The sequence below is a fragment of the Staurois parvus genome, unplaced genomic scaffold (genome assembly GCF_062004578.1).
Source record: "Staurois parvus isolate SC_StPar_1 unplaced genomic scaffold, SC_StPar_1.0 ptg001418l, whole genome shotgun sequence".
Classification (NCBI taxonomy): Eukaryota; Metazoa; Chordata; class Amphibia; order Anura; family Ranidae; genus Staurois; species Staurois parvus.
The window spans coordinates 2,830,365-2,849,560 of NW_028319214.1; the positions used below are offsets into that span (position 1 = coordinate 2,830,365).

The 19,196-nt window shown below is 40.0% G+C and overlaps 1 protein-coding gene across 3 annotated transcripts in view; it reads right to left on the reverse strand.

The window, feature by feature from the left end:
• The window catches only part of BCL7A (BAF chromatin remodeling complex subunit BCL7A), a 56,528-nt gene that overhangs the window by 6,842 nt on the left and 30,490 nt on the right, over positions 1-19,196 (reverse strand). For 2 of the 3 annotated variants that reach the window (XM_089662045.1, XM_089662047.1), the window contains one exon: positions 12,153-13,111. The exons of the other annotated variant lie outside the window; for it this stretch is intronic. In XM_089662045.1, the coding sequence (XP_089518171.1) occupies positions 13,037-13,111 (75 nt within the window). In that variant the 3' untranslated portion in view covers positions 12,153-13,036. Of the gene's footprint in view, positions 1-12,152; positions 13,112-19,196 lie in introns of those variants that run through there. 3 annotated transcript variants of the gene reach the window in all.

Consider the following 19,196-nt stretch of genomic DNA (forward strand, 5'->3'; position numbering starts at 1 on the left):
TTTAATTGTTATTTTGTACATTTCTAAAATACCGCCAGCAAACACCCGGTGATAAATAACAAATGTGTTTTTAATGAATTAACTTATCTTTTTTTTTTGCTGTATTTATCGCACTACAAATGTGCGGTATTTACCTCACATTCGATATTTTACTTTGAAGAATTGACTCTTACTATCTCATGCGATAATTTATGCAAATTAGTCTCATGACCATGTTATATGCTGTAACCTTTAGTGAACTGACCCCAAACTAAACACATCTTTGTACAACTCATCCCACTGAGTTGATAATTCAAGGTATCAAGGCATTATTTATTTTATTTCTTTATTTCAGGTACTTATATAGCGCCGTCAATTTACGCAGCGCTTTACATATACAGTGGGGCAAAAAAAGTATTTAGTCAGCCACCAATTGTGCAAGTTCTCCCACTTAAAAAGATGAGAGAGGCCTGTAATTGGCATCATAGGTAGACCTCAACTATGAGAGACAAAATGAGAAAAAAAATCCAGACAATCATATTGGCTGATTTGGAAAGAATTTATTTGCAAATTATGGTGGAAAATAAGTATTTGGTCAATATCAAAAGTTCATCTCAATACTTCGTTATATATCCTTTGTTGGCAATGACAGAGGTCAAACGTTTCCTGTAAGTCTTCACAAGGTTGGCACACACTGTTGCTGGTATGTTGGCCCATTCCTCCATGCAGATCTCCTCTAGAGCAGTGATGTTTTGGGGAGGTCGCTGGGCAACACGGACTTTCAACTCCCTCCAAAGGTTTTCTATGGGGTTGAGATCTGGAGACTGGCTAGGCCACTCCAGGACCTTGAAATGCTTCTTACGAAGCCACTCCTTTGTTGCCCGGGCAGTATGTTTGGGTTCATTGTCATGTTTGAAGACCCAGCCACGTTTCATCTTCAATGCCCTTGCTGATGGAAGGTTTGCACTCAAAATCTCATGATACATGGCCCCATTCATTCTGTCCTGTACATGGATGAGTTGTCCTGGTCCCCTTGTGGAGAAACAGCCCCAAAGCATAATGTTGCCACCCCCATGCTTCACAGTAGGTATGGTGTTCTTTGGATGCAACTCAGCATTCTCTCTCCTCCAAACACGAGTTGTTTCTACCAAACAGCTCTATTTTGGTTTCATCTGACCATATGACATTCTCCCAATCCTTCTGGATCATCCAAATGCTCTCTAGCAAACTTCAGACGGGCCCGGACATGTACTGGCTTAAGCAGGGGGACATGTCTGGCACTGGAGGATCTGAGTCCCTGGTGGCGTAGTGTGTTACTGATGGTAGCCTTTGTTACGTTGGTCCCAGCTCTCTGCAGGTCATTCACTAGGTCCCCCCGTGTGGTCCTGGGATTTTTGCTCACCGTTCTTGTGATCATTTTGACCCCACGGGGTGAGATCTTGCGTGGAGCCCCAGATCGAGGGAGATTATCAATGGTCTTGTATGTCTTTCATTTTCTAATTATTGCTCCCACAGTTGATTTGTTCACAGCAAGCTGCTTGCCTATTGCAGATTCAGTCTTCCCAGCCTGGGAAGCGTTACTAAACCCACAACAGTAAAATCAGTCTGTATATGCAGTAAAGCATGCTTGTTATACTCCCTGTGGAAACTAAGGGGTTAATCCTTTGCATTGTGTAAAAAGGCTGTTTGATCCTTTCTTCTCTGCCCCTCCTCTTGTTTTACATGTCCACCTGATACAGACTGAATTCGTAGTCATATGCACATGCTCAGTTTGGTGTGTATTGCTAGAGGGGTTTCTTTTCCCTTGGGAGGGTGCATGTGATCAGCACAGGGTCAATCAGCACTGCCCAGACAGAGGGTCAGGGAGTTCACATCCTCCTAGAGCAGAAAGAAAACTCCTCCTACAAGCTTTAACCAGTGCTCTGCTGAAGTCACAAGACTGTTCTAACTGCTGATGAGAAAAACTGAGGAAGAATAGAAACACTTGCAGGAATAAACCACTTCTAAGGATGGGTGTCCTACCTATGTAGATGTACATTTTTGAATGGGTTGCCTTGAAACTGTACAGAATTTTAAAGGGTGCCTTGACTGAAGAAACGTTGAGAAAAACTGTTCTATGCATTATAAAATAGGTAATTTCATTGCTTCATTCTTTGGAAGTTGGACCTTCTGGACCAAGCTATCAGTTCTGGCATCTAGAAAGAGGCCCAAGATCAAGTTGAGGAAAGCTCATTCTGGCAGTCTTGAGGTTTTAAGACCTGTGACTTGATCATAGATTGTGAAAATTTGTGGAAGGGTAAAAATCAGAGGTCAGAGATGTAACATGGTCCCAATTCTCCTTTTCACAGTGCCAGAACTGAGCCAAGGCAGAGAGGAATGTTTTCTGTGTGATGGAGGGCAATTTAGAGGAGTGTGTCAGGAGCTTGAAAAGTTTTATCTTGCTGCTGGGGTTGCAGCACTGAGCTTCTGAGATCATCCCCAGGAAACTGGCAGTTCAAATGTAAGGCGTGGAAGAACATTCCTGATTCAAGAGAATAGAACACATTAGGAACACTAGAAGGGGCTTCCACTGTGATCAACTAACCTTTTCCTGTCAACTTTTTTTCTCCCTCTTTTTAACTCCAGCTGTACTTTCCATTTGTTTGTCCTCCAATTTTTTTGTTCCTCTCTAACAGAATTTTCCATCTTTTTTTTTCCCTCCAACTCTTTTTTCCCCATCAACTAATAATGACTGCCAAAGCTCTAGTCGCATGGCTCCCAGGAGCCAATCATATGAATACCATGAGAATTCAATGAGCAAATCATATGCCCTACCATAAATCTTGACTACCATGAGCTAATTCATTGACCTGCATGAGCAAACTGCCATAATCTTGTCATTTCACTGCTATGATCGAACCATGGGACTGGCTTAAACCAATCATATGACTTACATGACCCAACTGTTTTTCCTCCAACTTTTTTTTTCCTACTTCAACTTTATTCCCCAAGGGGAGCACTCATAGCAAGACCCAGTGCATGAAGCAACATTAGATCAGCACCGCATCTTCCAACAAGGGCTGGGGTATGTTCCCTCAAGGCTCTGCCAGGGGTCAACCAATCCAAAAACTGTATGAAGAGCCACAGTGGCTATGGTGGCAAAGGAATCATGCTAGAAGGATCAATTTAATGGAATATCATTCAGAGACCTCCGTAGAAGGCAAGTTTCTCACCTAAACATACTAGCAAATAAACCAGGCTAAATTTGAGTGGGAGATATGGAGGGGGATGTGTATGGAGCGTTCTTTTTAGGCCAGTGTCCAGTCTCCTGAAGGTAGATGCTTAAAACCCAGTTGTTCTGATTAGAGCCTGTATTGTAGGTATAAGGAAACCCCTTTTACTTTGTGATAAATGAACATGGAAATACATAAACAAGGTTGTGAAATTTTATTTCCAAAAGAAATTGTACACTGTACAAACCCATAACTACCAATGGAATAAATACATGAGAAAAAAAAGTTACAAATAGCAGAATGTTAACCAGTTAAATGTCCAGAACATGAGGCATTGGTGATAAATCTACATATGCCAGTGGGATCAAGCATTCATATTTCACTATATGTACAGAGGGTGAAAATTACTCTTACAGGTATGCACTGAGAAAAAGTAAAAGTACTTTTAAAAAAGTTACCTCAAATGACGCATTAATACAAGCAAGCTGATTGTGAAGTGAATGACTACAAGAATCCAATGCATCAGTCACCACATCCCTATGACTTGTTACATACAATAAACCTATCAGTCATTACTGTGACTTTTACATTACAAGGATAAAAACCGCATTTTTACTTTTCACTTTATTATGCAGGCCGGCCTGCCTAGATGTGAAAGAAACCCATACACAAGACCGAATATAGAACAACATGATAATGTACAACAATCAGAGTAAAATCTGCAGCAGATAGAAACCACACCAGAGTTGTGTATTGAAAATGTGTTATCCGAGTGCAAATATAAGCGCAATGTAATAGTTCCCAGTGGTTGGGATGAAGTCTTGAATGAATTGTCCTCAAATAAACCTGTACTTTGCCCATATTGGACAAAGATGCAGGTTTTTCTTTTTTAGGAGGCAGTCAGCATCATTTACTTACGTTTCCTAAGCTTTGCCAGAGCCTAGAACGATGCCATGGTTTTCCTAATATGGAGACGAAGTTGCTCTTCCTGCCTTGCCACAAGGTATGCACAGTTGTATTTCCAGTTGATGTATGCGACCATCATAACGGAGTACTGCAAAATGGGAAGCAGAGGAGCAAACCTGGGCTAGCAGAGAAGTAAAATCTGCAGACACTGCCTTTTGTAAGTGAACCTGTTACTTTTCCCTGATTTTCACAAAACAGTTAAACTCCTGTGTATCTTCCAGTTTCTACCCCTTTTCATGCTGACCATTATACTTCTCAGTACAGATGTGAAAATCTGGTTTCCGGAAAACCCAGGAGGCATGCTTGCAAAGTCACTTAGACTTAGGTACATGTATTAAAATTCAATGATGAATCCAAAGGCCTAATCACCTGCGGTGTGCAAAATGTGCTTTTCCAGCACTGAACAGGAACACGTTGGCTCCAGCAAATGCAGGTGTGTTTGTAGACACCAAATCACGTGGTACAATATTACAAGGTGGTTTGGTGCAGCCCATTAAAATTAATGGACAATGCAAAACTGTGCACACACTCAGGCGCACGTTTTAAAGTGTGGAGTGGCCATAAAAGAACACTTTTACATGCAGGTAATCTACTGCAAAAGTTTTCTATAAACCACCTCTGCTGATGATTGGCAGTGTATGGGTTGCTGTTGCATATTCTGCCTTGTAGTTCTCAGTGTGGATATCATCTCAGCATAATGGAAAATGTGATTGTTTGAGGCCCACATTGGCATCAAATAATCGTTTCAGTTGCTTTCTACAAAACATGTGCAAGATCTGGTGAACATCACAGTTGACCAAATTATGAACTGGATTGCCCACTTCAAAGAAGGCAACCCAATCAGCTGGCATTTTTGCAGGTTTAAAATGTTCATGTAGTGGATTTGAGTTTTTACACTACCTCCAAGAGGCTTCAGCTGCTTATTAGATCTGCACGTTCATCATACTAAATTATGACATTATGTTGGAATAATGGAAACTGTCTCATGACACAGTATAGAAATGTAAAGTCACATGAACTGCTTTACGCATCCTGCTCTCATTATCTGAAAAGAATAAATATTGAGCAGGACAACTCACAGGTGGCCCAGTTAACTGAACATTAGTCCTAGAATATGTAAGCCTACAAATTATTGGTCCTTATATGGGAATTTTAAAAGTAATTTGTTTCACATTTTGTTACAATTCTCAGTAGATAATTGCATTCACTCTGGCAGTGAGAGTTGAATATATGTTTCCATTTTTGTTATTTTCTTATACAAAATGAGGGTTAATGATCACTGCGTAGTGTACAATTAAAGTTTTCAACTGGTTGAACCGCTTTCAAGTAAAACACAAACCAGACACTTTTCAGTTAAACCAAAAATCAACAACTCTCCCATGCAATTGTACATATTTCTACTCCTTCCTTGTTAGTACATCTATTAAAATGGAACACGATGATGGCTTTCTAGCATTCTTCATTTGATGACATGGACAATGTGTAACAGTATAGATACATTCTTATCTCAGATAGAATTTTTACCACCATATATGTTGCATTCATGATGATTAAACTGCTTTTTTTTTATATATACACAGAAAATGTACATTTACTGTGAGGTCTTGAGGTATATTCCTACAGAGGAAAATTAGTCAACACTATCCTGAAATTCTCCCCTTACATAGGTTCAGATTTAGATAAACAGTCCATGCTTAAGCAAGGCTGAAATTGATGGATGTGTAAAACTTCACAGGCGGTTCAGCTTCTACAAACTAGAGAATAAAAGGGTGTATAAAAACAGTGGGGTTTTTTTGTTTTAAAGAGTGTAAAAAAACTGCAGTATGACAGCAACACAAAATTTATATGCATAAACATCACTGCAAACCAAATAAATTCCTGTACAAAAGCCTATTTCCTATTCTGTACTGAGATGCCATATATGTACTTAAGTGTATTTTCCCAATTGCAGTCATGTGGAGAAAGTCCCTCAATATGTTATATGTTCCAATTCACACAATATAACCAAGAACCATTTAAAAACAAAACAAAAAACACTCTCTTACCTTTTTAGTTGTTTCTTTGAAGCAGGCTTACACACAGAGCTCTGCAAGTTATTCTGAAAAATACAAGCTGCCTGCAATGTGCTTATTTAGGGACACTTCAGGGACAGATTGCACTAGAGCTGCATTAACATACAATGCAGAACTCAAGCCTTGATATCTTTAACCCTTTAATAGGACAGTGTACATACAGTATCTCCCAGAAGTGAGTACACCCCTCACATTTTTGTAAATATTTTATTCTATCTTTTCATGTGACAACACTGAAGAAATGACACTTTACTACAATGTAAAGCAGCAAGTGTACAGCTTGTATAACAGTGTAAATTTGCTGCCCCCTCAAAATAACTCAACACACAGCCATTGATGTCTAAACCACTGGCAACAAAAAGGGAGTACACCCCTAAGTGACAATGTCCAAATTGGGCCCAATTAGCCATTTTCCCTCCCCGATGTCATGTGACTTGTTAGTGTTACAAGGTCTCAGGTGTGAATGGGGAGCAGATGTGTTAAATTTGGTGTTATCGCTCTCACTCTCTCATACTGGTCACTGGAAGTTCAACATGGCACCTCATGGCAAACGACTCTCTGAGGATCTGCAACAAAGAATTGTTGCTCTACATAAAGATGGCCTAGGAGATAAGATTGCCAAGACCCTGAAACTGAGCTGCAGCACGGTGGCCAAGACCATACAGCGGTTTAACAGGTCAGGTTCCACTCAGAACAGGCCTCGCCATGGTCGACCAAAGAAGTTGAGTGCGCATGCTCAGCATCATATCCAGAGGTTGTCTTTGGAAAATAGACGTATGAGTGCTGCCAGCATTGCTGCAGAGGTTGAAGGGGTGGGGGGGTCAGCCTGTCAGTGCTCAGACCATACGCAGCACATTGCATCAAATTGGTCTGCATGGCTGTCGTCCCAGAAGGAAGCCTCTTCTAAAGATGATGCACAAAAAAGCCCACAAACAGTTTGCTGAAGACAAGCAGACTAAGGACATGGATTACTGGAATCATGTCCTGTGGTCTGATGAGACCAAGATAAACGTATTTGGTTCAGATGGTGTCAAGCGTGTGTGGCAGCAACCAGGTGAGGAGTGCAAAGACAAGTGTGTCTTGCCTACAGTCAAGCATGGTGGTGGGAGTGTCATGGTCTGGGGCTGCATGAGTGCTGCCGGCACTGGAGAGCTACAGTTCATTGAGGGAACCATGAATGCCAACATTTACCGTGACATACTGAAGCAGAGCATGATCCCCTCCCTTTGGAGACTAGGCTGCAGGGCAGTATTCCAACATGATAGCAACCCCAAACACACCTCTAAGACGACCACTGCCTTGCTAAAGAAGCTGAGGGTAAAGGTGATGGACTGGCCAAGCATGTATCCAGACCTAAACCCTATTGAGCATCTGTGGGGCATCCTCAAACGGAAGGTGGAGGAGCGCAAGGTCTCTAACATCCACCAGCTCCATGATGTCAATATGGAGGAGTGGAAGAGGACTCCAGTGGCAACCTGTGAAGCTCTAGTGAACTCCATGCCCAAGAGGGTTACAGCAGTGCTGGAAAATAATGGTGTCCACACAAAATATTGACACTGGGCTGTTTGGACATTGTCACTTAGGGGTGTACTCACTTTTGTTGCCAGCGGTTTAGACATTAATGGCTGTGTGTTGAGTTATTTTGAGGGGACAGCAAATTTACAGTTATACAAGCTGTACACTCACTACGTCACATTGTAGCAAAGTGTCATTTCTTCAGTGTTGTCACATGAAAAGATAGAATAAAATATTTACAAAAATGTGAGGGGTGTACTCACTTCTGGGAGATACTGTATCTAGCGGAGAACTGGATAATAAACATCTGGCAGCACAGAACACAGGGTAATCGTGGTAAATTTATCTCCCCATCCTCTTATAAACATGACATAGAAGAGAAAGGCTAAGTAGTATTTTTCAGTTTTGGAGTTTCAGGGGGAAAAAAAAAAAGAGCATGTTAAAATGTTTTGTTTTTTTTTTAAATTGCTACTTAAATTTTAAGCTATGCTGTGTGAATGGGAACACAATACATAACCTAGACATTATCCCAACTTGGCTGCAAAGGTTAAAACACTTTTAAGGATAAGGGCACTTTAAAACAAAGTGCATTTATTCATTTCACCCTCTTCCCCTGAACTAACTCATTCTCCACCTCTAGAGATGCAAAGTTGCCTTGGATCTGACAGCTGTGGTTCCGCTGTTTGTCAACACCCAGCAGAACAGTTCTTCACTGTCCTGGAGGAACCTGCGTGTTAGTGCCCCATAAACTATTGGGTAGTGTCCTGATGCCAGAGGCCATCAGATATGGTCCCTTAGAAGTCTACTGGGCTGTAATTAACAAGCACAGTCAGTACAGTAAAGGCATGATGCGCTGGATGTAAACCATGGAACTGCAGCAGTCGGTCCAAGATAAGTATGCATCTGTAGTGGAGGAGGGTGGGTTGGGTTAAATACTAAATCTTTTAAGGAATAGTGGTATGTTAAATCTAGGGGAGTGGGGAGGCAATTTTCACAAAAGACAGCATCATTCTATTTAGCAGCATTTGCAAATCACTGGGGCCTTTTTTTAAAGAGGGGGCTGAAATATCAAATGTTATGAGCAATTGTGTAAGAAAAAAATAAATACTTTGTTCAACTGAAAAAAATAGTACAATACATTTTAAGGGTAAAAAGTCATCCAAATTAAAATAGTTATCCATTAGAGCTTTTAAACCAAACAATACAGCACCTTGATATGGCATGAATCACATTAAGGCTGTGTACCCAACATGGTGCCTCAACATAGAATATAAAAGTCAAAGCAGATATACACACACAGGCAGATGGGGCCAGCCTACCACACCGACTTAATCTTGGGTGTCCAAATGAATCAACGATTTGAGAAATAATGCGGCAAAGCCAAACCTGAACAGTCCAGCAGTTTGGAACTATGCGGATAACAAAAAATTACTGCATACATTGGAAGGAACAGTTATGGTCTTTTGCATTATCAGTAAAAGGCCCAGTTTACACTATTGCGGGTATCGCACCTGTTCCCATTCCAACACCTACCTGCAGCCAAAACACGCTGCTCTTTTAACCGCTTCCACAGCGCCCTATAGCAGAAAAACTGCTACAGGACGGCAGGGGCACGCAAAATCACATACATACACGATTTTATAGTTCCGGGTAGGGGGCTCGTGCCCTGCCAGTCACGGCCTCAGCTGTCAATCAGCAGATCCCGGCTGGCAATTCCTTGCCGACACCCGAGTATTACCGACGGGGTAGGGACCGGTGTATAAACAACAGATCTCTCCCCTGTGAGCTCCTGCACACTTCTTTGTATGGCTCTGCATAGCAGAGCCATACAAAGCAGTGGGCTTACAGTGGAAAGCACACACACAGCACACAGTTAACCCTTTGATCACCCCAAATGTTAACCACTTCCTGCCCAGTGCTATTAGTACAGTGTCAGTGCTTTTTATTAGCATTGGTCACTGTATTGTGTCACTGGGGATGTCAGTGACAACTAGTTAGTTCCCCCCAGTGTCAGAATGCCTGCCGCAGTCCCGCTGTAAGTCGCTGATTGCCACCATTCCTAGCAAAAAAAAATAAATACAAAAAAAAATTCCAGTATATATGCCGCCTTTTGCAAACGCTGTAACTTTCTCACAAACCAATTAATTTACACGTATTGGTTTTTTTTTTTTTTTTTTTTTTTTTTTTAGCAAAGACACGTAACAGAATACATTTGGGCAAAATGTTTTAACTGGACATGTTTAATAGCAAAAAGTCAAAAATATTGTTTTCTCAAAATTGTTGGTTTTTTTTGTTTATAGCGCAAAAAATTAAAAACCGCACATGCGATAAAATACCACCGAAAGAAAGATCTATTTGTGGGAAAAAAAAGGGATGTAAATGTCATTTGGATGCAGCGTTGCATGACCACAGAATTGTCAGTTAAAGTAACGCAGCGCCATTTCACAAAAAATGGCCTGGTCAGGAAGGGGGGTAAATCTTCTGGAGGGTAAGTGGTTAGAAACACATGAGGCTGCCATTCATTCTTAATGGTATCCCCACACATCTAAAAACACAGCGCATTTGCAGGTATCGCAGGGAAATCACATGGTGCAAAAGCACCATGCAATTTCCCTGACACTGCTTTTTAAATATGGTGCAGAAACCTTTTTCCTACATGAAATACAGGCACAGCAGCCCATTAAAATGAATGGGCTCCTGTGCCCATGCAAATGCAGTTCACAGAGCCGCAATAGTGTGAACCAGGCCTCAAGGAGGATACCTACTTGATGGAAAATTTGTGAATACCCCATGTATTGCTCAGTTGGCATACAAAGGTCTAAAATTACATTACTGTTATAAGAACTGGGGTCCTAGCTTACAAATGATATACAGTGTCTTGAAAATTTTCCACATTTTGTCATGTTAAAACCAATAATGTAAATGTATTTTATATGACAGACCAACACAAAGTGGTACATAATTGTGAAGTGGAAGGAAAATGATAAATGTGTTTGTGGCGTGCATTTGTGTTCAGCCCTTTACTCTGATACCCCTAACTAAAATCTAGTGGAACCAATTGCCTTCAGAAGTCTCCTAATTAGTAAATAGAGACCACCTGTGTGTAATTTAATCTCAGTATAAATACAGCTGTTCTGTGAAGCCCTCAGAGGTTTGTTAAGAGAACATTATTGAACAAATAGCATCATGAAGGCAGAGGAAGACACCAGACAGGTCAGGGATAAAGTTGTGGAGAAGTTTAAAGCAGGGTTAGGTTATAAAAAAATATCCCAAGCTTTGAACACATCACAAAGCACTGTTCAATCCATTGTATAAAAACAGAAAGATGCAGAGATTCACAGCTCAGGTGGGATAATCTGTATACAAGGACAACTATTAGTTGTGCACTCCACAAATCTGGCCTTTATGGAAGAGTGGCAAGAAGAAATCCATAAGAAGTCTCATTTGCAGCTTGCATGTGGGTGACACAGCAAACATGTGGAAAAAGGTGCTCTGGTCAGATGAGACCAAAATTGAACTTTTTGGCCTAAAAACAAAGTGTGCCATGTGTGGCGGAAAACACTGCACATCACCCTGAACACATTATCCCCACCATGAAACATGGTGGTAGCAGCATCTTGTTTTGGGGATGCTTTTCTTCATCAGGAACAGGGAAGCTGGTCAGAGTTGATGGGAAGATGGATGAAGCCAAATGCAGGGCAATCTTAGAAGAAAACCTGTTACAGTCTTGATACTGGGATGGAGGTTCACCTTCCAGCAGGACAACGACCCTAAACATACAGTCAGAGCTACAATGGAATGGTTTAGTTCAAAGCACAATCGTGTTAGAATGGCCCAGTCAAAGTCCAGACCTAAATCCAAATGAGAATCTGTGGCAAGACTTGAAAAATTGCTGTTCACAGATGCTCTCCATCCAATCTGACAGAGCTTGAGTTATTTTGCAAAGAAGAATGGGCAAAAATGTCCCTCTCTAGATGTACAAAACTGGTAGAGACATCCCCAAAAAGACTTGCAGCTGTAATTGCAGTGAAAAGGTAGTCCTACAAAGTATTGGCTCAGGGGGTGCATACAAATGCACACCACACTTTTCAGATATTTGTAAAAAAAACTGAACCATTTATCATTTTCCTTCCACTTCACAATTATATGCCACTTTGTGTTGGTCTATCACATAAAATCCCAATAAAATACATTTACGTTTTTGGTTATAACATGAAAAAATTTGGAAAATTTCAAGGGGTATGAGTACTCTTTCAAGGCACTGTACTGAGTAAACCAATTTAAAAAAAAAAAAAAAACAATGGGCACACAGCCTAAAATACACAAAGAACCAACATGTAACCCTTATACTGCCCTAAGCTGTGCTATCCTTGTAGAAACAACCCACGCAACAAACTAGAACCACAAGTTATAAAATCCATTTATATTGATTTTTTAAAAAATAAAATAAAAATATATGTAGCAGTTGGCAGACAAAAATAAAAATAAAATACTGCTTTGACTAAATCCTTGATCTTAAAACAGTTATTTTTAGAGTAATCTACAAATATGGATGAACCACTGATTCTGTAGTAAAACAAAATGAATGAGTTAGCTGCCTGGAACAGAGGGAAGTTGTTACATGGATTTAAGAACATTATGATGTGTTAGCAGTTAAAGAAAACTAGCAGATGCAGTCAGACTGTGGAATGCATTGATGCGGATAAATGATGCATGATAAAAGGCATTGAAATACTCTTAGATAAAGTAATCAGCTCAGTCCATTTGTGAACATGGCTTAGAATGATTTTTAAATTGCTACAAATATTTAACATATTTATCCACTGTATGTGGCGCTTTATATTAAAATAAAAATTCCTAGACCAAAAAAGGCACAGTAACAAAACCAGAATTGTGGAAATTCACGTGGAGGCTTAAAATTGAACAGGTACCATCTTTAAATATCTTACATGTTAAATAGCAAAATGGAAAACATATATACAGCAGCAACACAAATGTTAAAATGACTACAGAAAACAGTGCGTAGACCCTCCTGAGTGTTTACAACAACCACTTCAAAAGACTGTCATTGGTATTTTGAGTTGTCACAGAAAGTTTCCCATTTCCTCAAGTCCTGGCCTCCTGTCCAGGCATTGTTGGATTTTTGCTTTGTAGGTTGAGAAGATAAAAAGAGTTCTATTCTCATTAAAGAGAGAAATATGTCAGTAAGGCTGTCCTATAGTTGCAGTAACCAATGTACCTTACAGTAAACCAACCCCAAATAATAAAAAGAAAGAAGTTTTGCTCAACAGTCTAGACTGCTTCGGTGTTTTGTGCCGAACTGTCAGATTTTGCCTTTTTGCTTGGAGGGGCACCATCATCAGAATCCTAAAGCATAAAAAGGGAAAAAAAAGTTGTCACAATTACACAATGGCTTGCATCTAAATGGGTGAAAACAAGACACAAACAACATTAACACCTAAATAAAAAAACGCTGAACTGAACTAAACCCAAAGTGGGTGACAATTGGTTCACTAAAGACCTGTGCAACTAATTGCCATGCTTTTTCTCCATAAACTAACCATACCTCAATGCCTAGCCAGTGTCATTAGTACAGTGTACAGTATTATCATTGATTGTTGTATTAGCGTCTTTAGTGACGTCTGTCAGTTGGTGATTCCCCCCAGCCAGTGTCTGTTAGTGCCATATTGCCCACCACACTATAAGTTGCTGACCACTGCCATTACAGTATAGCTTCCTTAGCTGTATAAATTCCAGTATGTATCCCATAGTTTGTAGACGCTATAGCTATAAACTTTTACACAAACCAATATACACTTATTGGGGTTTTGTTTTTTTAACCACAGACATGTAGCAGAATAGATTATGGCCTAAATTTATAAACAAATTTGATTTTTTTTTATTGGATAAGTTTTATACCAAAGTAGAAATTTTTGTTTGTACAATGTTCAGTCCTTTTTCATTTATATAGCAAAAAATGCCCTGGTCATGAATGGGGTAAAAATCCCTGGAGGTCAAGTGGTTAAGAAACAGTTACAGCTGAGCACATGCAAGAACAGTCAAAGTATTACTAGCAAATGTGTGCCCATTCGTGAACAAGGCAATTCCAGAGTAAGTGTAGATTACTGTCTGTAGCAATATCTTTCCTGTTAAATGTTTGTAATTTGAAAAGGTTTGGTGGTGTTAATAAATTGTGTTTGTCAAAGCCAACTCTTAGCTCAGAAAGGCTGCTTTACTCCCCCAAGAGGCGTCACAGAACAACCTAAATGGCATGCAAATACATCTCTGTCTTTCAGTGAGGACAGTTCTATTAACTGAAGCCTAAGATTTCGATTATGGGCTAGTACAGGAATTGCGTAAAAGCCTGGACACTTTGTACAGTAGCCGCTCCTATGATTACACAGAGATCCTCATTATTGAACAGCTTGCTGGCCGCCCTATAGCAGAACTACTGCTACAGGGCGGCAGGGCTACGCAAAATCACGTGTATATATAAGTGATTTTGTATTTCCAGGTTGGGGGGGCACGCGCGCCATCCTATCCGTGCTGCCATTGTCAGCTACAGCTGTCAATCACTGGGTCCTGGCCGGAGATTCCCCATCAGCACCAAGCGATCGCTGAGGAACACTGACAGGGGAGAGGTCTGTACATAAACAATACAGATCTCTCCCGTCAGCACCAGCATGCTACTTTGTATTGCTCTGCATAGCAGAGCAATACAAAGCAGGATGCTTACACAGTAAAACATACACAGGCCACATAGTAAAAAAAGCACACAGCATGCAGTCAACCCTTTGATCGCCCCACATGTTAACCCCTTCCTGCCCAGTGTCATTAGTACAGTGTCAGTGCTTTTTATTAGCACTGATCACTGTATTGGTGTCACTGGGGATGTCAGTGACAGTCAGTTCCTCCCCAGTGTCAGAATGCGTGCTGCAGTCCCGCTATAAGTTGCTGATCGCCGCCATTACTAGTATAAAAAATAAAATAAATAAAAAATCAGGCATATATACACCGCCATTTGTAGATGCTTTTATTTTTAGCAGACATGTATAAAAATACATTTTGGCCTAAATTTATGACATTTGATTTAAATTTTTTTACTGGACATGTTTTACACCGCGTTCCATATGATTATGCAAATTCTATTTAAGTGTCACAAAGATTAAATATTTTGTTTTTCAGTGTAACTCATGGATGGCATTGTGTGTCAGGGCTCTTTTGATCACTGAAAACAACCTCGGACACCTTTGATAATTAGATTGGCCAGTGAGCCCAATTTAAGGAAAAACTACTAAAGGAGGGTGTTCCACATTATTAAGCAGAGCACCATTTTCAAGCAATATGGGGAAGAAAAAGGATCTCTCTAATCCGAAAAGAGTGAAATAGTTCAATGCCTTGGAGGAGGTATGAAAACATTAGATATTTCACGAAAACTTAAGCGTGATCACCGCACTATTAAGAGATTTGTGGCTGATTCAGAGCACAGACGGGTTCGTGCAGATAAAGGCACATTGAGGAAGATTTCTGCCAGATCCATGCATCGGATCGAGAGAGCAGCTGCTAAAATACCATTACATAGCAGCAAACAGATATTTGAAGCTGCTGGTGCCTCTGGAGTCCCACGGACATCAAGGTGTAGAGTCCTCCAGAGTCTTGCAACTGTGCATAAACCTTCTATTCGGCCACCACTAACCAATGCTCACAAGCAGAAACGGCTGCATTGGGCAGAAAAATACATGAAGACTAATTTTCAAACCGTCCTGTTCACTGATGAGTGCCGTGCAACCCTGGATGGTCCAGATGTATGGAGTAGTGGATGGTTGGTGGACGGCCACCCTGTTCCAACAAGGCTGCGACGTCAGCAAGGCGGTGGTGGAGTCATGTTTTGGGCCGGAATCATGGGAACAGAGCTGGTCGGCCCCTTTAGGGTCCCCGAAGGTGTAAAGATGACCTCTGCAAAGTATGTGGAGTTTATGACTGACCACTTTCTTCCCTGGTACAGAAAGAAGAACTATGCTTTCCGTAATAAAATCATCTTCATGCATGACAATGCATCATCTCATGCTGTAAAGAATACCTCTGCATCAATGGCTGCTATGGGGATAAAAGGAGAGAAAGTCATGGTGTGGCCTCCATCCTCCCCTGACCTCAATCCTATTGAGAACCTTTGGAGCATCCTCAAGCAAAAGATCTATGAGGGTGGGAGGCAGTTTACATCCAAACAGCAGCTCTGGAAGGCTATTCTGACATCTTGCAAACAAATTCAAGCACAAACTGTCCAAAAACTCACAAGTTCAATGGATGCAAGACTTGTGAAGCTGGTATCAAATAAGGGGTCCTATGTTACAATGTAACCTGACCTGTTAAAATGTTTAAAAAGTTAAAATGTTGTTAAAAGTTTGATTGAAATAGCTTTTGATTTTAGTAAATATGCTGCAAACACAACAAATGACAATTTTCAGTTCTTTACAACCTATAAAGTGTTTTGAAACTTACTGTGTGTAATAATTTGGAACAGTCATTGGAAGTGTTTTATGTTTAAAACAAATCCTGTTATCATTAGGAGGTTTGTTCAATAAAATGTGAATTGTACTCTTAATAGTTGATAACATGAGAATTATGCTGACTGTTATTTACATCAATTATTTAGGTAAATGAGAAAAATATCATTTGCATAATAATTTGGAACACGGTATATAGCAAAAAGTCAAAAACATTGTTTTGGTTTTTTTTCCAAAATGGTTGGGCTTTTTTGTTTATAGCGCAAAAAATAAAAACCGCAGAGGTGATCAAATACCACCAAAAGAAAGCTACATTTGTGGGGGAAAAAAAAAAAGGACAAATTTAATTTGGGTGCAGTGTTGCATGACCACGCAATTGTCAGTTAAAGTAACCCAGCGCTGTAACGAAAAAAAAAAAAAAAAGGCATGGTCAGAAAGGGGGGTAAATCCTCTGGAGAGAAAGTGATTAAGGATTGTAGTAGAACCTTCCAGTTCAGTCTGGCATTGCCCATGTTATGTGGCAGTTATTTATGTTATAGGTATTGTTACTGGAATTTAACAGGGTGGACAATAACTCCACCCCCATTCTAGTGAAAGCTATTCAGTAGTAAAATAATGTAGTGTGCAACCTTTATTTGCTGGATTAAAGCTGAACTCCGGCTTTTGGTACACTTTACATAGTTTGTATAAATTATGTACTCATTCACATCCAGCGGCCTCACAAGTTTAGTAAGGGACATAGTTTGTTTGGGCCAGGCTGGCCTAAACGAACTAAGTGTACCGAAAGCTGGAGTTCTGCTTTAACCACTTCAATACTGGGCACTTATAACCCCTTCCTGCCCAGGCCAAATTTTCAGTTTTCAGCACTGTCGCACTTCGAATTACAATTGTGCGGTTATGCAACACTGTACCCATATGACATATTTATCATTTTTTCACTCAAATAGAGCTTTCTTTTGGTGGTATTTAATAATCACTGAGTTTTTTTTATTTTTTGCTAAATAAAAAAAAATACCTGTAACTTTTTTTTTTTTCAAAAACCACTCTCTCTTTCTGTTATAAACTTTTGCAAATAAAATGTTTTCATAAATGTAGGTCAAAATGTATTCTGCTACATTTCTTTGGTGAAAATAATAATTGAATTTGTATTTTTTTTTTCAAATGTTTCTTTTTTTTTTATTTATTAAATATTTTCTTTTACCATTTTATTTTTCAGCACACTGTGACCAAAGCAATACAACGTTATCATAGTAACATTGAACTACTCTGGGCAAGTTAAGAGTTTTTTTTTTTTTTTTAAACACATTATGATTGCTAATACCAATGTATTTCATTGATATTTGCAATCATTGTTACTGAATGAAACTGATTCAGTCTTTTGTTGTGATTAGCTGTGATTGGGCAAAGCTGATCACATGATGCAGATGGGCTTTGATTGGCCACAGCTAACAACATAATTGTATACAATGGATGGCATGACAGGAAGACATACATTGTATACAATTGACATGTGATCTGCTGTGTTCACTTTAGAGATCAACTTTGGTCTAAATAAACAGTGTCTTGTTTCAAAACAAAATGTGTTGAATTGGAAAGCAGCTTAACCACTTTCCCTCCAGATGGTATTTGATCTCCTGTGCGGTTTTTTTATGTGGTATAAAAAAGAAAAAAAAAAAAAAAGTTTCTTTGTTTCTTTTATAAAATTTTGCAAACAGGTAATTTTTCTCCTTCACTGATGTACGTTGATGAGGCAGCACTGATGGGCAGCACTAATGAGGTGGCATGGATAGGCGGCACTGATGATGGGTACTGATAGACAGCACTGATAGGTGGCACTGACTGGCATCACTGCTGGGCACTGACTGGCGGCACTGCTAGGTATTGACTGGCGGCACTTTTAGGCATTGGCTGGCGCAACTGCTGGGCACTGACTGGTGGCACTGACTGGCAGCACTGCTGGGCTGCACTGATGGGCACAGGTGGGTGGCACTGCTGGGCACCGATCATCAGTGCCCTGATGATCGGTGCCGATCCCTGCTCTAACAACTGCCGGTTCTCGGCAGTACTTTTCTCACGATCTGACAGCGGTGGAAAGTGCAGCAGAGAACCAACAATTGCATTTCCCTGTGATCAGCGTGTCATTGGACATGGCTGATGACGTGGTAAAAGGCCGCTGTGATTGGCCTTTTACGACATCCCGTGATCAGCTCTGGTTAAACATGTCCAGTAACAAAACAAAACAAAACAAAAAAAAAAATCTAAATTTCATCATAAATTTAGGCCAAAATATATTCTGCTACATATCTTTCCTAAAAAAAAAAAAAAAAAAATCCCAATACGTGTAAATTAATTGATTTACGTGAAAGTTATAGCGTTTACAAATGGTGGTATAAATACTGAAATTCTTTTTTTTTTTTTTTTTACTAGTAATGGCGGCGATCAGCGACTTATAGCGGGACTGCGACGGATATTCTGACACTAGGGGGAACTGACTTGGTGTCACTGACATCCCTAGTGACACCAATACAGTGATCAGTGCTAATAAAAAGCACTGACACTGTACTAATGACACTGAGCAGGAAAGGGTTAACATGTGGGGCGATCAAAAGGTTAAATGCATTTGTGCGAGCACACATACATTAGATAGATATATATATATATATATATATATATATATATATATACATATACATATACATATACATATACACACACACACATACACACACACACACACTTTTTTTTTATTTATTTCATACATACACGTGATTTTGCGCACCCCTGCCGCCCTGTAGCAGTATATCTGCTATAGAGGGCGGCGGGAATGCAGTTAATAATTCTGACAACACAGCTTATGCACACAGAATCCCAGAAAGTCTGTAGTGCATCAAAGAAGCAGGACTAATTTTTCCTAATTCAGACCTACTCACTGTGATATGCTGAGCAAG